The sequence below is a fragment of the Patella vulgata genome, chromosome 8, assembly GCF_932274485.2.
Source record: "Patella vulgata chromosome 8, xgPatVulg1.2, whole genome shotgun sequence".
Lineage (NCBI taxonomy): Eukaryota > Metazoa > Mollusca > Gastropoda > Patellidae > Patella > Patella vulgata.
In genome coordinates, this window is record NC_065886.2 from 41,218,289 (window position 1) to 41,241,846 (window position 23,558).

At 36.7% G+C, this 23,558-nt stretch overlaps 2 protein-coding genes across 2 annotated transcripts; both read left to right on the forward strand.

Annotated features, from left to right (window-relative positions):
* Nucleotides 1-2,710: 2,710 nt before the first annotated feature.
* LOC126829823 (glycoprotein-N-acetylgalactosamine 3-beta-galactosyltransferase 1) lies at nt 2,711-7,858 on the forward strand. The gene is made up of 3 exons (XM_050559970.2): nt 2,711-2,859; nt 5,555-6,222; nt 6,924-7,858. Exons 1-3 carry the CDS (start codon nt 2,766-2,768, stop codon nt 7,197-7,199), a joined length of 1,038 nt encoding a protein of 345 aa, XP_050415927.1. The 5' UTR covers nt 2,711-2,765; the 3' UTR covers nt 7,200-7,858.
* Nucleotides 7,859-8,934: 1,076 nt separating this feature from the next.
* LOC126829822 (glycoprotein-N-acetylgalactosamine 3-beta-galactosyltransferase 1) lies at nt 8,935-14,576 on the forward strand. Its single transcript, XM_050559969.2, has 3 exons — nt 8,935-9,414; nt 10,425-11,086; nt 12,555-14,576. Exons 1-3 carry the CDS (start codon nt 9,306-9,308, stop codon nt 12,831-12,833), a joined length of 1,050 nt encoding a protein of 349 aa, XP_050415926.1. The 5' UTR covers nt 8,935-9,305; the 3' UTR covers nt 12,834-14,576.
* Nucleotides 14,577-23,558: the final 8,982 nt, after the last annotated feature.

Genomic DNA, 23,558 nt, shown 5'->3' on the forward strand with positions numbered 1-23,558 from the left:
GAATCCGTTATCTTCTCATCAGACATAAATGATGATTATTATATATCATTTCAATTAACAAAATAAGATATGCTTAACTGATTCCGTTAAAACGCTTATCAATCCATATTTTGGTTTTTAAAAATCGTTATGTATAAAGTCCTGTTTTATTTAGACACGAACGCTCTAAATAAAACCTCCAAATTCGGCATCTTAATCATGGGTATTCATGTAAAAGACTTGTTTTTTTGCTTGCTGATTAATATAGCAAAATAAAATATTAGTATTAAATAGTGACGCTTACTTGTTACATTCTCCCTGGGTGTTTGTCTGTAAGCTTGAAAATGAACCTATACACAGCCTTTGAATTAATTTAATCAATAGCCAACGCGGAAGATTTCCCCATCTCCTTTCATTCGTTTTAGATTTTACCACTATCAATTGCTTAGGGAAAACTCGAACAAGGAAAATAATATAATATGATTAAATTCTAATTATTATCAGTGAAAGCCGATATTTCAATATCACTGTATTTTTGTAACTCTCATTCACTTTTCAGGATCTCGAAGCGAAAGCAGGAGATCAATATATAGGGGGTTCACTTATACGACCCCATGACCTACACCCCATATAAAGATGAGGGGAAACCAGGCTAGAAAATTCAGATCCTAAGCCGAAACTGGTTAGCGAACCAAGACTTTTTGCCTGTTGGATAATTAATGTTATGTCAATTATTGTTAAGGTATTATGCACACGACAAGCCCATAATCAACTTTCTAGCCCAACAGATGACCTTGATTTTGACTTTGATATCGCGTTATACGCTTATGCGGAATGTATGACGTCACTCGTAGAGACTGTCAATAAAAGCATAACCATCAAACTAAATCACGCAATGGAGTTATTAACAGCTTTCTATTCTTAGATATTCAAAGTTTTGGGTTTTTGTTTTGGATTAAAGGGCTGGGGGGGGGGGGGTAACGCGTGGGCGTTGAGTCGTGTGGTGTGGTTTCGATTCTCCGCTTGTAGGTGACAAGGAGTTGGGTCGCTTGTCCAACATCGCGAGGTTTCTCCCGGTCCTCTGGTTTCTCCCCACTGCTAAAGACTCGTACGCGCAAGCGAATTGTTGAAATAAAATTGAACCATATGTTAGTCCCGAAATGTCTAGGTTAAACGAATGTCTTATAAGGAAACGGGTCTACACACACAAGGACATATGGAGTTTACAAGTCATCGTAATAATTTCACTGACTAGTATAAATGTATACAGGTCTTATCTACAGGTCAATACATGTGGGATTTATTAACAATATCATATAGTATTCAGAGGCGGATCCAGGGGGGGGGGGGGGCGAGGCCCCCTAATTTTCGACAGTGCCCTTTTTTACTGCTGAAAGTGCCTTTTCTCAGACCCAAATACATGTCGTTCCCAACCCGTTGCAGGGATCCCAAATGACTCAAACCATCGACTCAAACACACCAGTCTGGTCTAATTAATGCTTCCACTTTCAAACGAATTCTTGTTGTTTAGTTGACGGTGCCCTAATGCTAAAGAGTGACTATAGACAGACATCAATGATAGCATCTTGTGGAATCGGCGGCGTATACACTCATGCCCATCACCGACGCGCATGAGTGCAACTTGATGTAGCATTGTTTCATATGTGTGGACAGTGCACAGTAGTTAGTAGTTAGTTAGTTTTTGAAGTTTACGTCCACTTCCACCTAAGGTGATATCGTAGACAAGAACACAGTACAAGTTACAAGGCTTAAATAGTGAGGAGGATAGAGAATAGATTCGTCTTTTTTTCCCATCATAATGCCTCGCTCGCCATGACAATTTTCGAGTCGCATGTTCAACTGGCTTTTTTGCTCGATTTTAAGGCTCTTTTTCAACGATTTCCTAACGTTTACTTAGACGAAAATATCAACCAAATAGCTCTTGGAATGGCTACAGATGCAAGAAAATGACGGATAATTTTCTAGGGGACCCCCCTCCCCCCCCCCCAACCCCCCCTCTCAGCGGCGTGCCCCATCTCCGCGGTCATTGCCCTCATTTTGCGGCGCACCCCCCCTTTTCAAAATTCCTAGATCCGCCCCTGGTATTCAAAAACAGCTGGGGGTCAATAACTTCAGGCACTTTGTCACAAACATCAAGGGGATTGAATATCGTCTTAATCAAATATGGACAGGTTTTAGACCACTATTTTAGGTTCCATGCAACGTGACAAGGAGTAGGGTCGCCTGTCTAACCTCGTGGGTTTCCTCACAATTGCTAAAGATCCCTATGCGCAAGCGTATTATTGAAATAAAATTGAACCGTGAGTTAGTCCCGAAATGACCTGGTTTGTGTCGAGTGGACGTAACCCACCTCTCTCTCTCACTCTCTCTCTCTCTCTCTCTGGATTAAAAGTCTTGCGAATTTAACTGCACCCACGGTCTAAAACCCGATAAAAGTAACCATTCATATCTGCGCGCAGAATAAAGTAACTCGACTGACCATTTCAAAACATTAATTTTCGTTATCTATTTTTGACCGATTATAACAAGAATGACCAGCTCTCGTATACTGTTTCTTTAATATCAAGCGCATGGAAGATTTTAGTCAATCATATTGATGATGTAGTATAGAAAGTAAAGTTTCACTTCTCATAAAAAGCAATAATACATTGATTAAATTGACTTGACAGGATACATTTCTACGCAACAGCTGTGCCAATGTTGTCCAATCTAAACCCCCAGTAACAATCGACTTTAATACATGTATATCGCAGTCCGAGAAAACAATGATATCTCAGAAATATAAAATGAAGATTCTTCTATTTGTGTTAAGTGTTGCATGCATTTTAACCATAGTCCGGAACTATCCCAAGAATTCAGGTAAAGTATAGAAATTTGAATATCATAATCTTGTCTAAATTTGCGTATTTTTATATAGAGTTTTTTTGGGGTTTTTTGAAAGTACAAGTACTAAGTGATTTTCGATTGATTTAAGAAATTATTGGATTACTCGCGAAACAATTTGATGCGTTATTTTATTATTTTAGGATTGATGTTTACATGTACGAAATGACAATTGGGATCATATAAAGTTCGCTATAAGAAGGAGAATTAATTGTCCTATTCGTTTTCTTCCCGAAAGTATTCGTTCGGGAATTTGATAATAAAGACTATGATTTTTTTTTTGTTTAAAGTTTAATTCAATGTACGGAAATAGCATTTCAATAACAAACAAAAACATGGTGTTTATTTGTGACGAGCTTGCAAACTAAAAGAGAATACTTGTCGAAACGTCGTTCTACACTGTTAAAAAAAATAAGGTAGTTTACACCTATCCTATTGCCAATTCAGGTGGAAACTAGTTGCCACTTCCGGTAGTGTAACCTTCCCGATACACTACATTCGGATGAGTGTTGCACTTAATGTTACACCCTTCGGTGTAGATTAAGCATTACACCTCAAGGATGTTTTATAAATTACACTTCCATATTAATTATTACACCTAAGCGTGTGTAATTGTTTTTGTTGAAAACATTGTTGAAGAACAGTGTTGGGTTGGCTATTTATTCAAGCCAAGGACGTCTAAGTTCAGAAATCTTAAAATTGGCCTTAATCATCTATGAAGACAGGTATAGGGCGTTTACCCCGACCCAAATTAATTTAACCAGTCGGCTACGTTATTTCATTTTACTACGACATTAAATTGACAAATATCTATCAAACTGATTCAAATTTAACTGCTGTTGGGAAATTAAACGATCTGTATCAATTGACAATGAATATAAATCGTGAGGAAAATTTAATACACATATCCTTACAGCTTAGTTGAATAATGTGGTTTATTCATTTTTTCACCTGATCTGAATTAAGACCTGCAGGCAAGCGAGCAACCGTCTTATTCACTGAGCCAACGTGTCTTCCCACAAGGCAGTATAGCCTTTACTTATATACAATAATATAATCTTGTTAACATATTCCAGGAAAAAAAATTAAAATAATGAACATTAACTCATTAAATGAGTCTCTTATACAAGTTACTATTTACTTATTGAATGGTATTTTAATACAACACTCTAATATTAACTCAAAGTATGGTTTAATGGTCGAGAGCGAGACATTAAGTAATATATTGATACTGCACGGGGCGTTAGCAGAGTGTTGTTTCAAAATATTACGAAATGTCTTTAGCTCGAGACCATTAAACAACTTAAAATACAGCCACTATCCCGCACGTGCTTTTCAATGAAATACGTCACGCGAGTCCAATATTTTATCTAGTATAGATAATGTACGATTGGCAAGTTGCCCGTACATTATTGGAAATAATGGTACGCCAACATCAAAGGATGACGTCAAATCTGTATCTTAAAGGGAATTATCCAAGGGGTAAACCTGTCTATTGCAGGTATTTCATCATACTCCCCGCAGTGTTTCGTTTGATTAGAGCTAATCCCACTACGCGATGCTGTAAAGAAAGCAAATTCTTGTTCTAAATTATGACTGGTCAATAGTCCGATTAAAACCAATAGCTAACTGCGTGACAATACCAAACAGAGCTCCAAATTGGATCAAATATGTTTACATAACGTTACGTCATGACTCACGATTTTATTATGCCCAAAACTAATTGTGTGACAAACAAGGCTATCAACTGTCAACACGGGTATAGTGTAAACAATATTCTTTTGAGACGAACAATACTTTCACCATTTTTAATACCTTAAATCACTGTCCAAAGTTTTAGGGAAGGCCCCTGATGAAAAGAAGGGCTGTCATGTTGCTGTGCTTGGGGATAGATTTGATTGAACAATAGACACACTCCCTCAGAAGCTAATCCAGCAATGGCCAGAGAGTGATTTCTCGGGCCATTGCTTCAGGAATATGGTATTTCATTAGGACTTAAATGTTATATAAACTATTAATTAGACATTAACTTGTCATGAGCATAACCAACACTCGATGTCATTGGATGCTCTAGATTCTCAACAGATTTAAATACGATTTGCGTTTAATTATTTAAACCTTGCTTATACTTATTATCGTCAAGACGGTAGCAATGGCAATCGTGACTGGTCTGCAATCGCCAATAATTCTGCTCAGAATGAAGTAATTTTACTGTGATTTTCAAAATATCCCCTTTTCTTTATCTATTTTTAACTATTACAGCGAGAACTGTCAGCTCTTTATTTAAATCTTACATAATGCATGTTTAAATGTTCAATCTAATATTAACTCATTAAATTTGCCTTGTGTATGATAAATCTAATATTAACTCATTAAATTTCGCTTGACTACTATAAATCTAACATTAACTCATTAAATTGCGTTATATGCAGGATATTATTTGATTAAATGTGTGTATAATCTGAAATGAAATGGTGTTTTTTATATTACAATCTAATATTAACTCTTTAAAAGGAGCTTTTGTGTCTGCACCCAGATGGGGTTTTTATTTATGTATAATCTACTATTAACTCAGCTATTATGAACTCGTTATGACTAGTATCCGTAAAATACATATGTAATACTTAAGTTGATCGACGATACCAGTTTACGTATGTCTTTTACATTTCAGAAAAACATATATTCCTTCACAATCCAGAACGAAGAGACATCAACGATATAAAGGTTGCTTGTTTTATTTTAGCAACGCCGAATGCGAAAGCAAAAATGAAAGGCGTTAATGAAACCTGGGTACAGGACTGTGATAAATACTTTTTTGTTATGACCAGTAAAAACGGCAGCCATGATGTTTTGAATGTGAGCATTCCAGAAGGAAGGACGTACCTAACGGACAAAGTTGTGCATGCTTTTCAATATCTTCATGACCATTATTTAAATGATTATGACTGGTTCGTTAAAGCAGACGATGACACTTACATGATCGTGGAGAATTTAAAATTTCTGGTATCTCATTATAAGGGACAAGGGCCAGCATACATTGGCAGCCATCTTAAAATGTATGCACCCAATGGTTACATGGCGGGTGGATGTGGCTATGCGCTCAACAGAGAAGCCCTGAAGAAACTAATAAAGGGTTATCAAAAGCCCGGATTATGCCGATTAACAGGCGGTGCCGAGGATTTAGAGACAGGCCGATGTTTAGCTAAAATGGGTGTTCCGATATTTAGCAGTGTTGACAAATATGATAAAGAAACGTTTCAAGCCGGAGATCTTGACGAGTATAGAAAAGGAAATTTACCTGGCTGGATTCAACAGTATGTTAGGAATCGTAAACAGGTGGTGAGTTACAATACAAAATCTTACTATTGTCTGTGTTACTTGACAGTATAAGACAATACAATAGATTAATACGAGGATTTTATTTATATTATGTTTTGTTCTTGTATGGGGGGGGGGGGGTAATTTTAATTGCGTCCTGCTTTTATGTCGATTCCCGAATTCACAAAAGTAAATGTTCAAAATGACAGTGGCACGGCTAGGATTGTCAATTAGAGACGGCGTGGGGTCCCCCCCCCCACCCGAACATGTTTCACAATTCCCTCGTTAATTTAGGAAATGTTCTAAGTATCGTGGGATAATTGGCTCAAAGAGCATAGATCTGACAATATGAATAATTACTAGATCCATTAGAGGAGGGAATTGGAACACCGCCTCTTACAAATATTTTGGAGAGTACTACAGACACGATGATGTGCTCATAAGACAAGGTAAATAATATGCTCTATATAATTTGGATCGGCATACCCCTCCCCCCATCACTGACCAATTGTCAATTCCGGGACTGCTAAAACAACTATCGACATTTTTACATAGTTATCTACTTGATAATAACTATACAAGCCTAGCCGAAACGTTGTTCAGTAATAATCAGTAATTGTATTCCATAGAATTGTTACCTGTATATTCCAGTTCAATTACTAAATGCTATTGAAACAATTTACTTACTGTATATTTATCAATGACTTTGTTGTTGTTTTAAGGGACAGATTAGCCAATATACCATCAGCTACCATAAATTATCGCCGGATTTCATGAGGCGCCTTCATTTCGTTATCCACAATATGAAAGTCTTTCAACCAGAGAGAGATATCAAGAACTATTTCAGCATGAATCAAGTGCCACCGATCAAGGACATTAGAAAAGAGCGACCTTTTTTATCATATTTTTTTGAAACAAAGGAATCGTATGTCGATATAGAGGCTTGGAGACAAAAGAATAACACAGTTTTGACGCATGATTCACCAAAAAGGACATAGCGACTGATGTTGCCTGTTTTTTGTGGATGTTTTAATATTACTGACTGCAGTGTTGCTAATGATGGTATTTATATGTAAAATAGCGGTACCTCTCAATATGGTGACATTTACATTCCGAACTAATGCTGAAAGGGGGCATAATTTCAATGTGCTCCGGTGTCGTTGTTGGCAGTGTAAAGGTATGTTTTCTGGTGAAAGTCACCGATAGACAAGAATTCGCTTTGTCAACTAATACCTTTAGACTGTTCAAAACCTAGCGATGAAGATGTATATTGATAATATAGTCCGTGATATCCCTTAGGTGGAAGCGGGCAGTAAATAAAGTTCTTTCCAACGACGGACTTTAATGAACAGAAATATTTGGAAGTTCGTAATGGAAAGAATTTGCTAATGAGTTTTGTTGATTTTGTTTATTATCCATGCCATGCTGCATATTATCCTGTATTTTGTCGATAATTTTTAAACACTTTCTAGGGTAGCGCTTCACAGTGACTAGACAGACATGGAGTGATTAGAACTAAATTGTTCACAATAATATTATTAATAAAAAAATGTCTGTGACTATAGAGGAAAACATCTGTGGATATTGGGGTTTTTTTTTCAAACAATCTAGTCTCTCTCGAACACCGAGACTATGTGCCACGTTACATTCGATAACTTTCTCTTGAGCGCAAAATCAATGTACAGATGTTGATGAAATCGCTGTTCAAATTAAAATATAAATAATACGCATAACAACAATTATAATGCCATTTTAAGTCTGAAAACATCACGGAAATAATCGATAATATACACTATAAAATATCTAAATAAAATCTTGGTTATTCTATTGAACGAGATCCTGTTTCACAAAAACTTAAGCTAAAATCATTAAAATATTTGCGATATTCTGCTTTTCATACATACCAGCGACAGCTGCAGTGCAAAAACGGAAAATTTGACCTTTTGACTTCCCTGGTCACAAAGAACAAAGATGAATTTAGCAAGTTTACATTTTTATGGAAAGGGTGATTACTTTCGATCATTTCAGCATGTTTTCATGATGTAAGAATGGCTGCGCATTCACTTTCAGTGGAAATGACCTCATTTGACCTTTAACCCCTAATATCTCGAAAACGCCCAAACGGCGGACTGATTACCACTCCGCATCGTATTCTACGCAAAATTTTACTCTAGAAAAGTTGAGTCTGGTTTTGTACCCATTTGATGGAAACCTTCCCGCACTGAGCCTCCAGACTATAGGTCCTACCTCTTGCACCAGTGTCAAACCCAACGCCCAGTAACACTAAATAGGCGAAAACAGACTGCAAATTTCCAAGGAACTTTTTTGGACAGGAAACTGTTAGTGAGCTAGAGCATTACCAGGTGAGCCACTGTGACTCTTTATGCCAATCAATTTCCATATTTCAAGCGGCATATCATGGACAATTGCAAAATCCTTTAAACCTTCTCATATCCTCAAGTTTATTTCAGTTTCTAAAGAGAGAGAGGAAGAGAAATGGGGTTTAACGTCCACTCGACACAAACTAGGTCATTTCGGGACTAACACATGGTTTAATTTTATTTCAATAATTCGCTTGCGCGTAGGAATCTTTAGCAGTGGGAGGAAACCGGAGGACCCGGAGAAAACCCACGAGGTCGGAAAGGCGACCCTACTCCTTGTTACGTACAACCGGGGAATCGAACCCCGCCAGTTGACTCAATGACATACCGTTTGATACTGCGCGCACGTGCTATCCATTCGCCCCCCCCCCTTACCAGTTTTTAAAGAGAACATAGCATATTTGTTTCATATGATCTATTTGTTGTTTGAAATATGTTTTGAGAAATCGGGTTAGTTTGGGAAAGAATTTAAGGCGGCCCCCTCCAGACTCCCCGACCCCATCCTCATTTATGCACGGGGTCTGTCCACATAACCTTAAACAGCCTCTTTATAATGGCAATATTCGTGATGTAATATCCAGTAGCCATCCATCTGCTACCAATCAATGATAATATTTTCATCAAAGATCTGAGTGGCAGCTGTTTGATTTCTTAACCTATTGTATTACATAGTCTATTATTTGTTCGATTTGTGTCAACTGTATTTGCCCAGTTGCCATAAATATGATGACAATTAGGCCAGCCAGATTAAAAAGACTGATTTTGTTGTTGTTTGGTTTTACTGTTGTCCTGTTCATCTTAGGGTCTATATATGGATCTTCCTGGCAGTTGGGTAAGTTATAAGTCGATTAGATAACTTTAATTCATTTTAGTTGGTTACCTTTAAAGCTTATAGATAAATTACAAAAAGTACAGAATACTGCAGCTAGACTTGTTGCTTTAACTAAGAAATGTGACTACACAACTCCTGTTTTATATAATTTACACTGGTTATCTGTTAAATATCGAATTGATTTTAAGAATTTATTACTTACTTTTAAATGTTTAAATAATTTAGCTCCTGTTTACCTGTTTTCAAGCGCCTGTTTTATGGAATAATCTACTATTTAGGTTGAGATCTTTTACATCTCTAAATTCTTTTTAAAAAAAACAACTTAAAACACATTTATTTAAAAAGGCCTTTAGCTGACTATGTGTACGTTAACATATTCATAATCTTCTTGTCTTTTGCGAGGTTGTTTTTTTTTATCGTCACTTTGTAAAGTGCCCCTGATCATGTTATTTGAAAGGGCGCACTATAAATATGCTGTAATAATAATAATATATATGGTTTAATGGTTGGGAGCGGGACATTAAGTAATATATTGATACTGCACGAGGCGTAAGCCGAGTGTTGTTTCAACATATTACCCAATGTCTTTATCTCGAGACCATTAAACAACTTAAAATACAGACACTATCTCGCACGGGCTTTTCAATGAAATACGTCATGCGAGTCCAATATTTCATCTAGTATAGATAATGTACGATTGGCAAGTTGCCTGTACATTATTGGAAATAATAATGGTACGCCAACATCAAAGGATGACGTCACATCTGTATTTTAAGAATACTTAATGATTGGTATGGACCACTTCTAGCATATTTCAGCTACTATTCCCTCTTTTCTTGGAGTGTTTCCGTTATTGTTAGTTACTGTCTTTTTAAGTGAAGGCCGGGTATGTACAACGCAGTGGATCCATAGGGCTAGCTCTCGGACCCATTGACTATTGTAGTATTCGTCATTTAAAAAGGTTATAATAAATATGTAATAGACTTTGATTTTGTACATTGATATTTCAGAGAAACGGACCGAAAATTTAGCTATTCGAAGCACTAATGAAATTAAAGTACTATGTGTTGTTCTAGCAACATTGAATGAACAATCAAGATTGAACGCTGTCAACGACACTTGGGTTCGTCACTGTGATAAACATTTGTTTGTTATGACTGATGAAAATGACAGCCATGATGTTTTGTCTGTTGATTTTCCAGAAGGAAGGACGTACCTGACGGATAAAGTCGTGTATGCATTTAAATATATCCATGACAACTTATTAAATGACTTTGATTGGTTTGTGAAGGCAGACGATGATACATACATGGTTATTGAAAATTTAAAATATATTTTGTCGCATTATCGAGAAGAGGGTCCGGCATATTTGGGCGGCCATATTAAAATGTATGCACCCAATGGTTATATGGCGGGTGGCTGCGGCTATGTGTTGAATAGACAGGCACTGCGAATGCTGATAAAAGGTTATCAAAAGCCTGGATTATGCCGATTAACAGGCGGTGCCGAGGATTTGGAGACAGGTCGATGTTTAGCTAAAATGAGTGTTCCACTAATAAGCAGTGTTGACAAATATGATAAAGAGACTTTCAATGTTAGTCCACTTTGGGATTATGTAAAGGGCCATATTCGCCTGTGGGTTCATCAATATCTTAGAAATAACAAAAGAGTGGTAAGTATTATAACATGTATTTGAAGGGGGGCCGAATTGTCTGTCGTTGAATGAAGTGGCGTTGTTTTGATTCCATGCTTGTATGTGTCGAGGTGTGGGTTTCCTATGGGTTCTACGGCGGTGTCCTCCCGCTGGTAAAAAAACAAAATTGAACCATCTGTTAGTCCCTAAATCACATAGTTTGTGTCCAATGGACGTTAAACCCTATTTCTGCGCTTTTATTTAAAAGTAACCCGAGAATAAATTCGCGAGTTTAGTGTAATTAGGCATAATAAATCACGACTTGCTGTTGCGGGTTAAATAGCGACTCAATACTTTGTTTTGTTTGCATCACATCTGTCGCATATTGACACGGTTTAGTCGTTTCTCCAAATTACCAAATTAAAAATTTATTTATTTTGTTATGAATAACATAGTGATTAAAGATGCATTATATATGTAAGATGTAGATAAAAAAAAAAGTTGTAATGGCTGTAAAATGAATACATTAAAATTTCAGTAAAATTACTTTATTCTGGGTGAAGTGATAAGTGGTTGAAGATTTTTCAATAGTCTCGATTGTTAAGTGCCATTGCTACGATAATAAAGAAATTATCATTTCTCCATTTTTACATTAAATTTTTAAATGGCGATTGTTTTAAATCCATTGAAAATAACGACCAGTCGATGAACTAGGGCTTTGATTAAGGGCTTGCCATATGAAATCAAGCATAATTATTAATCGATATAGCATTTGAAGCCAAAGCCAAGACCTGCAATATGCAGATAGGGCTCTTAATTACATAATGCGTCATCAAATGAAATATGTTAGTCTCAAATTAACTAGATTAGGGTTGATAACTGGGATGTTAAATCCCAGTAAATATGATTTGTGTACCCTAGTAATAGATTCGTACATTTTGATCATTATTCTATATTTTCTTGTCTATTTATCGTTTTCGTGCAAGCCATTCCCTTCCTTGCGTATGTTTTTGTTTTATTTTCGAGTATTCTTAATTGGATAAGACCAATCCTCTTTACATGAAAAGCAACGAGGTTGAAGGTCTCACTGTCCTGCATTAGCTAGCCACGATGGCTAAGTGAGTAGGACGTTGGCTCGCTAGCCTAGAGGTCCCGGATTCGCTCCCGGTGTTGAACGAGAAAGTTCATACACGTAAAAGATCCCGATGTCCTGGCAAAATTCTCCCATAACACACTGTATGGGGTATGCCCCTCTTCATTAGCTAAAGTCGGAGCAGAACAGTAGGATGTTACACTCTTATTTCATTTTTCATGTCCTATAAACGCTTAGTGTTCGTCGAATTCCAACTTTCTAGGGAAAGCAGACTCAATATAATCCCAAGGAACTTACTCATCAAGATCGAACCCTAAACTTCCTAATTATTGAACCAGCACCACAATCACCGAGACATCGTGCTTCCACGCTATTTACATTATGTTTCTTATCATTTATTTATTTTTTTTTAAGGGGCAGATAAGCAAGTTTACCATCAGTTTTCATAAAGTGGATCCTGAATTCATGCGACTCATTCATTTCATCCTTAATAACATGGAGGTTGCTAAACCCGAGATGAAAAGGAACAATTACTTTAATTTGGTTAAAGTACCACCCATCGAAGATTTATCAAAGGAGGAAGTCTTTCTGACTTATTTCTATGAAAGTGTAGAATCGTATAAAGATATTGAGGCCTGGCGGAAGAAGAACAATACAGTTTTGGTCCATCAGTCGCCACATAGAACAGTTTGAACGAGGTTTTTTTATATCGATGTTGTACTTCGTTAGTTATGTGCATGTATGATTCCTTATAGTGATTTATATTTATACTTTTTTTTAATTTCGTTTGGAAATTAGAAGTTCATAGTTAAAGCCACATAACTATATAGATACGTGTATATTGAGAGAGAGGGAGAGAGAGAGAGAGAGACACACACACACACACACCGACAGGCAGACAGAGACAGAGAGAGAAATGGGGTTTAACGTCCGTCCACTCGACACAAACCAGGTCACTTCGGGACCATTTTATTTCAATAATTCGAATGCGCGTAGGGGTCTTTAGCAGCGTGTGTAAACCGGAGGACCCGTAGAAAACCAACGAGGTTGGACAGACGACCCAACTCCTTGTCACGTACAACGGAGGAATCGAAACCACGCCAATTGACTCAATGGCAGACCTTATGATGCAACGCGCACGCGCCATTTTGCAAAGATATGATGAGTTGAAAATCAGACATCCTCTTCAGACGATATGCAGACAAGCCACGTCGACCTATAATCTTTGCCAAAATAACCAATTCAGGCATTTACGAACTAGTTGTTATTTTAGTATCACGAGGTTCCCATTGGTATTTATGCAGTGGTTATGTCCATTCGATTTATTGGAATCAAGATTCTTTGCAACTAATAATACAAAGTACACTGTATGTACTTTATACAATTTTATATTCCTTACTTCATTAACCTGGTTAGTGCTGAAAAAGAAGGGCTTTAAACCCCATTTCATTCCAAATGTTCTTCCAGGGTTATTGCACATATTATATGTAATTTGTGATAAACGCACAGTAGCCCACATTACCATATTCATACTTACTGTACAGAGTAAAATTATGAACTGACTCTGATATGAATTTCAGGAATTGTTAGTATTCTGGTAGCGATGGTCCTAATGAGTACTCGGCTAAATTCAACAAAACTTATGTCATAGATAACTGATCCCCAAATGACTTATCGACTTGACTAACCAGGTGCACATTTAATAAATTGAATGTAAATCAGTTTGTATACCAGTACATTCATATTACATCATTATGTGCTTTTATACCACTTATCAATCTTATTGTGATTTCAAAGAATAGAGGTTTAGCCCCTTTAAGTAAGAAATCGGCATTCCAGAGCATTCTTAGACTTCAGTTAAAAATTTACTCAAAATTGTTCGCCGTATTTTAACTAAAATTTAGCCCTTTATAAAACGTTTGTTGTTTTGATATAAAAAATACATCAACAAAAAAAAATTAGTGCAAAGTTTTATTTTTCTGGATCAAAGATATTTCTCATAAACAGTGATTGAAAGTTGAGTAAATTCATAACTTTAGTCTTAGAATGCTTTGTAAACTCGGGGCCTGGTGTGACTGATACGGATTTGCCAATCTTGCTTAAGCTGCCAAATCCCGTATGGACGCATGTCGCTACGCCAGCTGCCATTCTTGTTCCGATTATCGAAAATACACAATTAAATATTTTCGATTGCCCTTACAAAATCATATAAATGTATTTGATTTATTTAAAGCCATATAATAACAAAGAACAGAACACTGTTGTATTAAGTTGTAACTTTTATTATCGTTAGACTTCGAAAAGTATCAAACCAAATCTGTTTGTTTTAGCATCTTTTAAATCGAAATCTAGAATTGGTTGAAATATGATGGATATCTCTGGCGTAGTCAGTCGATGATGCTATTAAACAGTTGATTGGGTGGTTTTGTTGTTTGTTTGGGGTTTTTTTGGGGGTTTTTTTTTGGGGGGGGGTTGTTTTTGTTTTTTTGTTGTTTTTTTTTTGGGGGGGGGTGGGGGTATGAAATTCGGATGATCGCAGAATTTGTCATTACAAGGTCCGTCGCAACATTTAATTTAACCAGAACACTCATGATCAAGAAGACAATCATCTGTTGAATTTGGAAGACAAAATGCTGTGGTTGGATCAATCGGAGCTGGACATGTCAAATTTGAAAGTCCGTCAATCGATGTGTAATTGTGCAATAATTAAGCATGTCCATCGTACTTGAATTGACAGATCGAGTCGTTGTTGTTAGTTAGTTGTATTTTACGTCCGCTTCCACCGAGGTGATATCGCAGACAATACAGATCGAGTCTTGGGCTTTATTCTAAAAAGCCGTTGACATCCACGAGTAGCGGTTGAGACCATGGTCCCTAAATATAACAACAATTTTTATAAACTATATTTTATTAATTATATCTGAATAGGGTTGAAACAATAACGATTTAGTGATGATAGTCAACAAGGATCATTTTAAATTGGTGATCGGGTTTAATAATTATAAACTTTAAAATCTATATATTTTCCAAAGATACAACTGAACGCCATTTGTATTACTGAATAATAAATATTGACCCAAATCTAAAATCTATGGAGGAATACAACTTTGGTGGCATTCAAGTTAGATTGCTTGAAAGCTTTACAAAAATGTGCTCCTTTAAATAGGAGAAATGCTGGGAACTGTCTACAACTCTGTATTTCCTGACTGCAGTACAGGTGGTTAAATATCATCAGTCAAACTAGTTTGCAACGTTATGTAAAACGCAGATACCCCATTCATCAATAACAATTATTGGCTATATAATGATATAAATATATTGTCTAAAATAGCAATATTGTTATTTGGGGTTTTTTTTCAAACAACAACAATGTACAGCCTTTGTATTTTCGATTCCCCGCTTGTACGTGATAAGGGGTAGGTCCTTCTTTCCAACCTCGTGGGTCTTCTCCGGTTTCCTCCCGCTACCAAAGACCCCTACGCACAAGCAAATTATTGAAATAAAATTGTACCATTATGTTAGTCTCGAAATGACCTGGCTGTCGAGTTGACGTTAAACCACATGTCTCTCTCTTACTGATTCTTATTTTTCAAGAAGATCATAAACATACAATATGCAAGAGCTAAATCTGCCAATTATTGCAGGTCTTTCTTTAGGCCTGAAATGTTATCTAAATCATTAATTAGACATTAATTAACTTATCCAGACAATAATCAACTCTCGATGTCATCGCTAGCCTACGATATTAACTGGATTAGAACCCGGTCTGTTGCGTCTGATTAAATCAAAAAACTGGATAGTCGAGACAGGCTTTAGTAATGATGATCGAGGCTAGGCCCAAAATTCAGTCCTAAATACTTGGCTCAGGGGGATCAATTTCACTGAAATTTTCAGTAAATTCCCTTTATATTATCTAGTTTTTAACTATTATAGTGAAAACTACCAGCTCTTTATCTAATCTCTCATAATGCATCTTTAAGTAACAGAACATAAAGTGTTAGTATTTCTAAATTAATATACACATTCAACAAATTTTGTGATCAAAAGCTGGTTTATGATGACGAATTATTCTGTCTTGCATACCGCTTTTAACTTTTATTACTTAACTTATAGATTGCTGTCAATAAATAATATTTATATTTAAACAAGAGCGTGTCCAGGGGCGGGAGATGGGAGGGGGCATCATCCCCGGCTCGCGATATTTTATTTCTCCTACATTCGTCGAAATAACGTCGAATGGCGCCCCTTTGACCCCACGCCACACATATACGTGTGTGAGCCTCAATGAGTAGAAATATTATCTCAGATTATCTGCTTTTACCAAACTTTAGATTAATCTCCCTGGGGCCGGTTGTTGAATGTTGTGCAAACCCTATGATTGTTTCTATGCTAACGGGTCGTTAAAATAATAAAATTGCTGCGTTTTGAACAACTGGCCCCAGAGCTCACGCCAGACTTGGTCTTGTCCGCACCCCGACCCCCTCCTGTTCAATTTACTGAACACGTCCTGCTGCCTTTTATTTGATGTTTTCTATCTCTTATTATCAATGTTAGTGGTGTTGTTTATTTTCGGTTGGTAGTTGTTCTATACGATACTTTAACATCAAGATTGTCCCTGAAGAATAAAAGAAATAATACAATATGATAATCTATACTTGTGGTTTTTTACCACTCGGATTTTTGTTTACCAATGAGAACTGTGCATTATACGATCTTCGACGAATAGTTTATTCTCACGTGTGTCTACTTGCTACTAGATGTCATTATCATTATTTTAGTTTGGTATACACATTGGCGTGCACGTAATAGAACACCTGACAGTTTGAATTCGGTATAAGAGTTTGCCGTAGCTCCACTATCCGAGCAAAGTGTCCCTTATCGCGCAGTGCATGGCGTATGTCAGTCTTCATTAGCCCTGTCGGTGCAGAAAAGTAGGAAGCTAAACCCCATTTCTTTTCATTTCAGTTTGTCATTATCAATAAATTAATTTTACATAACTTACCGATCAAGATTCGCATCTTGGTCTCCATTTGCAGCAAATGTAATGACACTAGAATGTAAAAGTAAATAATTCAAGAACGTAAGTCACAATAGTTAAGCCACGCTTTGGCACAATTTGTTATGCATGTTTTTCTAAGGGAATTAATTACTTGGAGTGAGTAATTGACACATATTGTTTTACGATTTCAGCTAGACGATGTTCTAATCGGAATCGAGCTTATGCAGCTAATTTCAAACAGACATTAACTTATTTTTTTTTAAAAGTACTTACATTTCACAACCCTCTGCTGTTTGTATTGTTACCAAGGATTTGTTGACCTTGATTGGTAGAGCAGGACATCTTCCTGAAAAATGTAATCAGTTGCTATGACTTCAGATACATTAGATTGCAAAGATCCTGGTTAATGAGCTTAAGCTATACTCAAAGAGCTACCCATGAAATATTCCTAAGTGCTATAAAGTCGTGTCTTGAACGTAGATGTAAGGCCGCGACTAATTTCAAAAACTCTTCTTCCCCACTGTGTCTGTCGTCTGACTGTCACCAGATTTGAGAGATGTTGTGGGGTTTAGAGTCCAATCTAAAAGTCAAAAAAAACCCCGAGAATATCCGCTAGGTTAGGCAGTCGACCCTACACCTTCTAACTTACAAACCTGGGATCGACTCCATGACTTGCATAAATACACCGTATGCACTAAATCGTACATTCATTTCGATATTCTTATTTTCTGGAAAATATTTTATTAGTTGAAAGATTTGTACTAATAAACTTCACATTGAATATTTACATTTCATACTCACCATATAGACTCTTTCTACTGTGGACTGTAGGATTCTCGTTAAATCCTGCTAACCCAAACATATCCTCTATGAAATCATCTTCTGCTTCATCAATTTCGTCATATTCTGTCCTGGGCAACGGATTTTGCGGAAAATATTGATAAGTGGACCCACTGTTAGGAGCCCCTGGTTTAAAAGCGCTTTGGGGTACATCGGACGGATATCGGAAAATATCCCTTAGGTTAGAACTTGGATTTGTTTTGTAGAAATTGTTTTGTTCTGTTGGCGTTGTCTTTGCGGTTCCAGATCCCTGTCGCTTAGCGGCGATTTTCATCAATCTCTGGATTCTTTGAAGTTTCCGTATCTGTTTTGCACGATCCCCTTTGCTGTCTGGAATTGTTTTGTTTGTTTTGGGCAAGGCTTTCTTAAAAGTCTTGCCCTTCTTCGTACTCATAATGACATTATAGACGTTCATTAGCGCGTTGGGGTCATTGAATTTCCCTTCTGTGTTGACTCCTGAATTTGCATTGCTATTGTATACTTTCATTAAGGTAGCCAATCGTTGGCCGTATATATTGTGGGGGCGTGTTTTGGAGGTATTGTCGACAACGTTGTTTCTTGGAACGTATTTTGCGGAATGACCAAACCTTGCGAATAGATTATAATGGTTTAATGATTCCTCATTTCGATCCTCTGCTTCATATTCGTCATCAGAATGTGGCTGACCTCCAACATCAATTGACGTCATCCCAGATCCTATATGGTTTAATCCAAAGTTTAATGTCGGTTTTTGAAAATCTTCTGGATCATCTATCAGCTCTTCGGATAACCCGTGTTCATTAGATTTCGAATCATCTGCAAAATCCCATAGGTTTTCTTTGATATTGACGGCTTGTTGATTTTGCTCTTGAATATTCCGTAAATCTGCAACGTAATCAAATGCCTCATTTTCTTGTTCTGTTCTATCATCACCCAGATCATCGGCATAATCGAATTCCTTGCTTGCACCAAGATGATAATCCAGGTCAAAGTTATCTAGTCCTAATGATTGGAAATCGACATTTTTCATAAAATCATCAGAATCATCAAATATTTCGTTTTCATCGGATTGGAGATGATCAGGGGTATCGAAGCCGGCATACAGGTCATCGTCCCTGTAGGATAAGCTTATATCTGATGATTGATTACTAGCTGCTACCGATTCGTCGATTGGCGTCACTTGAGGAGACAATACATCTGGTAGATATTCATCGTAAAATGTATCATCATGAAAATCGTCATAGTTGAATCCTAGTGTAATTGGTGAACTATGCGAATTCAACTGGGTGGGGGTGTTGGCTGCTTCGTTTGTTGACAACACGCCATTATTGGTTTGATCAGAAGGTAAGGTGTGTAAACCTGTGTTGTGCAGTGGTTCTACATTCATATTTTTAGGGACATTCAGATTAGAGGGAAAGTTTTGAATAAAACTTGAAAGATTATTGATTTCTGTGTTAATGGCAGATTGGTTAAATTGGACAGAAGTATGATTGCTTGGGGTTATTGAGGTGTAATTCGATGATTCCTGGTTGAGAACATTCATATTGGATGGGTAGTTCTGAACAAAGGATGTCAGATTATTAATTTCGGTTTCAGAATAATTCGCCGAAATATTTGGGGTACTTGGTTTATTTAGAGATTCCTGATTCATGACTGAGTGGACATTTAAATCCAAATGATCAGTTATGCTCGGAATAACCGATCTCGGATCATTGGTGTTTTGGAATTGGAAATTGTTTGAAAGCTGACTTTCCATCACAGGGGCATTCATGCTCGATACATGATTCTGGATAAGGGACGCTATATATACTGGAATTTTGATGTCCTGGGAAATATCTGGAGTTTTTGTTATAACTGAAATGGAATTCTGATTCGTAGGTATGTTATTTAAGTCTAACACTGGGTCTACTTCCTGGCGAACGCCTGGCACGGGTGGTGGCAAGGCTGTAACCCCCATATCTGGTGTTATATTCAGACCCAGTGGCTCATTTTGTATAATGGACCCAGTATTTACTGAACTGTTGATTTCTTGGGAAATGTCTGAACCTGGATTTTGATTGTAATGTAAATTATTCAAGTCGAATACAGTGTTTACTCCTGTTTGGATGCCTGATACAGTTGGTGACCAGGTTGTCGTAGAACTATATTGATTGCTTGCTGTAGTCATGGAATCTGATGTAATGCGGTTGCCTTCCTCCGGTGCCGTATTTGAATTACTACTCGATGCATTACCGTTTAAAACTGTGTTAGTTACCCCTTTGGTGACCAAGTGATTTATTTGCGAATCGTTGATCTTAGATTCTGAGTGCATATTTATTGTTGCATCTGTGCTTGAATAAACATTCAATACACTCTCGTCCAATTTGGTTGTTTTGTCATAGAATTCGTTTATTGTTGTTCGAATATCCGGTTGTAAATCAATGCCAGGCGAAGGTGAGGAGTAGCCAGCATTCTCACCTGTATTACTCGTGGATGCATCTGGGGAAAGTGTTGGAGAATCCTTCACATTGTTTATGACAAGTGCTGAAGTACTTCTGAAAGAGTAGACTGAAAAACAGAAAACAATACAATAGCCCAATGAAGCGGGTGTTCGAGGCGGATGTTCTTGAGGTGAATTGCTTTACAGTTTACTGACTACATGTTTGATATTACCTGTTCAGGCAAAGAATCTGTTCGTCTGTCGATTTGTCTGCTACACCGTTTGGAAAACAATAACTACGCCTCTAATTGGGGTAGAATATTCAAACTAGGTGTGGGTGTTCATCAGTTAAATGTTGTGACTGAGTTTGGTGGTGAGCAGTGTTTGCTTCGGCTGAACATTATAAGCAATTTGACTGGTGGATATTTAATAAATTTGCTTCTATTTGAGGTCAAATGTTCAAACTGCTTGTGGATGTCCACTTAGTGACTATCTGTATTGAGTTTTATGATGAAAAGTTTCTGCTTAGGTTAAGCAGTTTGATTGTTCAATGCTTCGGAACTTCTGATTTTAACTGAGCTCGATGCTAGATAAAAAGATAAATGTTCAAGTATTAGCGAGTGCCATCTTTTTATTTTGGGATTGGGGTGGGCGATATTGCTGCTCAAGCGGGATATCGCCACCCGAGAGGAGGAAAATTTATGTTGTGAAGATTTCGATTTTGGATGTTGATTAGGCATTTTGGAAATATGTTATTGTTCAATTACTTATAGATTAGTAAATCATGTCAGTCAAGACATTGACCAAATGAACATCTACACTAAGTTGGCACATTCAACGTCAATTAGAAGCATAGATATTGTGTCCCAAAATATATCACGACCCATTTCAATTGATACAGTGTAGACCGTCTGGATAATAACCAAGGTTCATACTCACCGAGCCACAGTGGCATCCAGAATTTGGTTTGTAACCACGATATAGAAAGAGCCGGTTACAGTTGCCACAGCGAATTCAGTTTACCCTTGTATTTGAAAGATGCTTTTTCCAAATAAATACACGGAAATAAAAACAAATTGTATTTATTATGTTTGAGACTCTTGTAAAAAATATGAACATTTGTTGTACTTACTTAAAAGAATCGTTGAAATCCAAATTATCATATTCCGAATTGACATAGCTGGCGTGTTCAGTCAACCTCTATATGTGAAGTCAGTTGAAGTCTTAACATGAAACGACATACTTTTATCAAGTTCCATTACATAATGCGTTCAAACCTTGATTGTCCATTCATCAGAAGGTGAAGTTGTCCATACATCACTTAAAGTCATTAATCAGATTATATGAGATCAAGAATCTTAACAAGTGATATTTCATCGTACTACTAGTAAATATTTTGACAGTATTTGAGTTATATTTAAATAGCTGTTTAAGTAAGAGAGAGATGGGAGACCTCGATTTTAGTCCCATCTAAACGACTAGACAGTGTTACCTGTCAGTCTCTCCGTCCTGCACCACTGACAATGGGAGACATCGCCGGAAAATTCGAATTTTCTCGGCCAACTCCGGCCGCGAACAAGATAGCTACCGAGCACCTTAATTATAGAGACATCGTGACTCCACTTGATTATATAATAACAATAGTTCCTTACATGTACATTAAAATAAAGACGGGACAATTTACCAATAAGACCAAGTATTAACTAAATACTACGAAATATCACCACATACTACCTCAATATTGTGAAAAACTAACAGAATACTTCAACAAAATTGAGTTCATTCCTCAAAAACTTGCAAAAATGTACAGCAAAAGTGATAGCCAATGTCTCGATGTTCCAGATATATTTTACTTCTTGTAATGTATGTATTTTTTTAAGTTGAATAATAATTATTTATCGTGTGTATGTATAGTCTCGGCTTCATTAGTCCAGTTCGTGCAAAAATGTGGGAAAAAGTTTAATTTCATTTCTGTGTGTATTGTTCGAATAAATTTGTTATCAATTTGTTACATTGGTTTGGTAGTTATAACTATTACTTGCTAATTTATTAAAAAGTTAAACGTTACTTCATTAGAACTAACAAGAACGTGAAAATGTTAATATACATGTATAGAGAATATCCTACGAGTCTTTTTTGATATCAAAAAAAGACGAGTAGGAGATTTTATTTGTCACCCAATCCTTTCTTACATGCACAAATAAATAAATATAATTCTTTGCTATAGATTTCACTTTTACTGAAACTGATTACATTACCGCGTAGTGATACGTCATTTTTGACAGCAATTCAACCATTGCAAAGTCCTTTATATTGACCCAGTGTTTCCATCAAGGCTAATTAAATAAAAATAGTTTATTTTTAATTAAAAAAAAAGAAGTTACTTTTAATAAAAAAAATGAACTGTTCTTTGAAATTAAAAAAGTGGTTTCTTTTTGATTGACCAATCAGATTCTTGTATGAAATTTATCACACAAGCGATATCTACTGTAGAATATATTATTGGGTGATAAAACAATATAACGACCGCGTCATATCCACACCATACATCAATAACCTGTCTTCCAGTGAAACCGTGAGATTTACAACTAAGCTATAAGGAGGAGTTTAATGGGATTGGTGCGTTATTAATTTCATAATATGAAAGTTATATCCTTGATCTGTAACATGACAAACAAATCGGTATTGTTAAAGTTTATAATAAATAAAACAGATCAATTACATTCAAAGGCCTAGAAAATCTTACATATATAAAACAAAATCACCAACCCAGTTGGGGGGTTGGATGGCCGCATGGTTAGCACGTGCGCGTTGTATCATAAAGCATGTCATTGAGTCAATTGGCGTGGTTTCGAATCCCCGGTTGTACGTGACAAGAAGTAGGGTCGCCTGTTTAACCTCGTGGGTTTTCTCCGGGTCCTCCAGTTTCCTCCCACTGCTAAAGACCCCTACGTACAAGCGAATTATTGAAATAAAATTAAACCATATGTTAGTCCCGAAATGGCCTAGTTTGTGTTGAGTGGACGTTAAACCCCATTTCTCTTTCTCTCTCTCTCTCTCTCTCTCTCTCTCTCTCTCTCTCTCTCACCAACCCAGTTACAGATCTGCTCAGTTGAATTTTAACAAAGTCGCTGTTTTCAGCTCAACAGAGAGAAAACTACATTAAAGGAGCTAAATCTCC

What these genes read in the sequence shown, in the direction of transcription:
- LOC126829823 (XM_050559970.2), top strand. Translation starts at nt 2,766, where the DNA reads ATGATATCTCAGAAATATAAAATGAAGATTCTTCTATTTGTGTTAAGT. An exon ending in GAACTATCCCAAGAATTCAG is followed by an intron (nt 2,860 to 5,554) that starts GTAAAGTATAGA and finishes TTTACATTTCAG; the next exon opens with AAAAACATATATTCCTTCAC. An exon ending in TTAGGAATCGTAAACAGGTG is followed by an intron (nt 6,223 to 6,923) that starts GTGAGTTACAAT and finishes TGTTGTTTTAAG; the next exon opens with GGACAGATTAGCCAATATAC.
- LOC126829822 (XM_050559969.2), top strand. Translation starts at nt 9,306, where the DNA reads ATGATGACAATTAGGCCAGCCAGATTAAAAAGACTGATTTTGTTGTTG. An exon ending in TGGATCTTCCTGGCAGTTGG is followed by an intron (nt 9,415 to 10,424) that starts GTAAGTTATAAG and finishes TTGATATTTCAG; the next exon opens with AGAAACGGACCGAAAATTTA. An exon ending in TTAGAAATAACAAAAGAGTG is followed by an intron (nt 11,087 to 12,554) that starts GTAAGTATTATA and finishes TTTTTTTTTAAG; the next exon opens with GGGCAGATAAGCAAGTTTAC.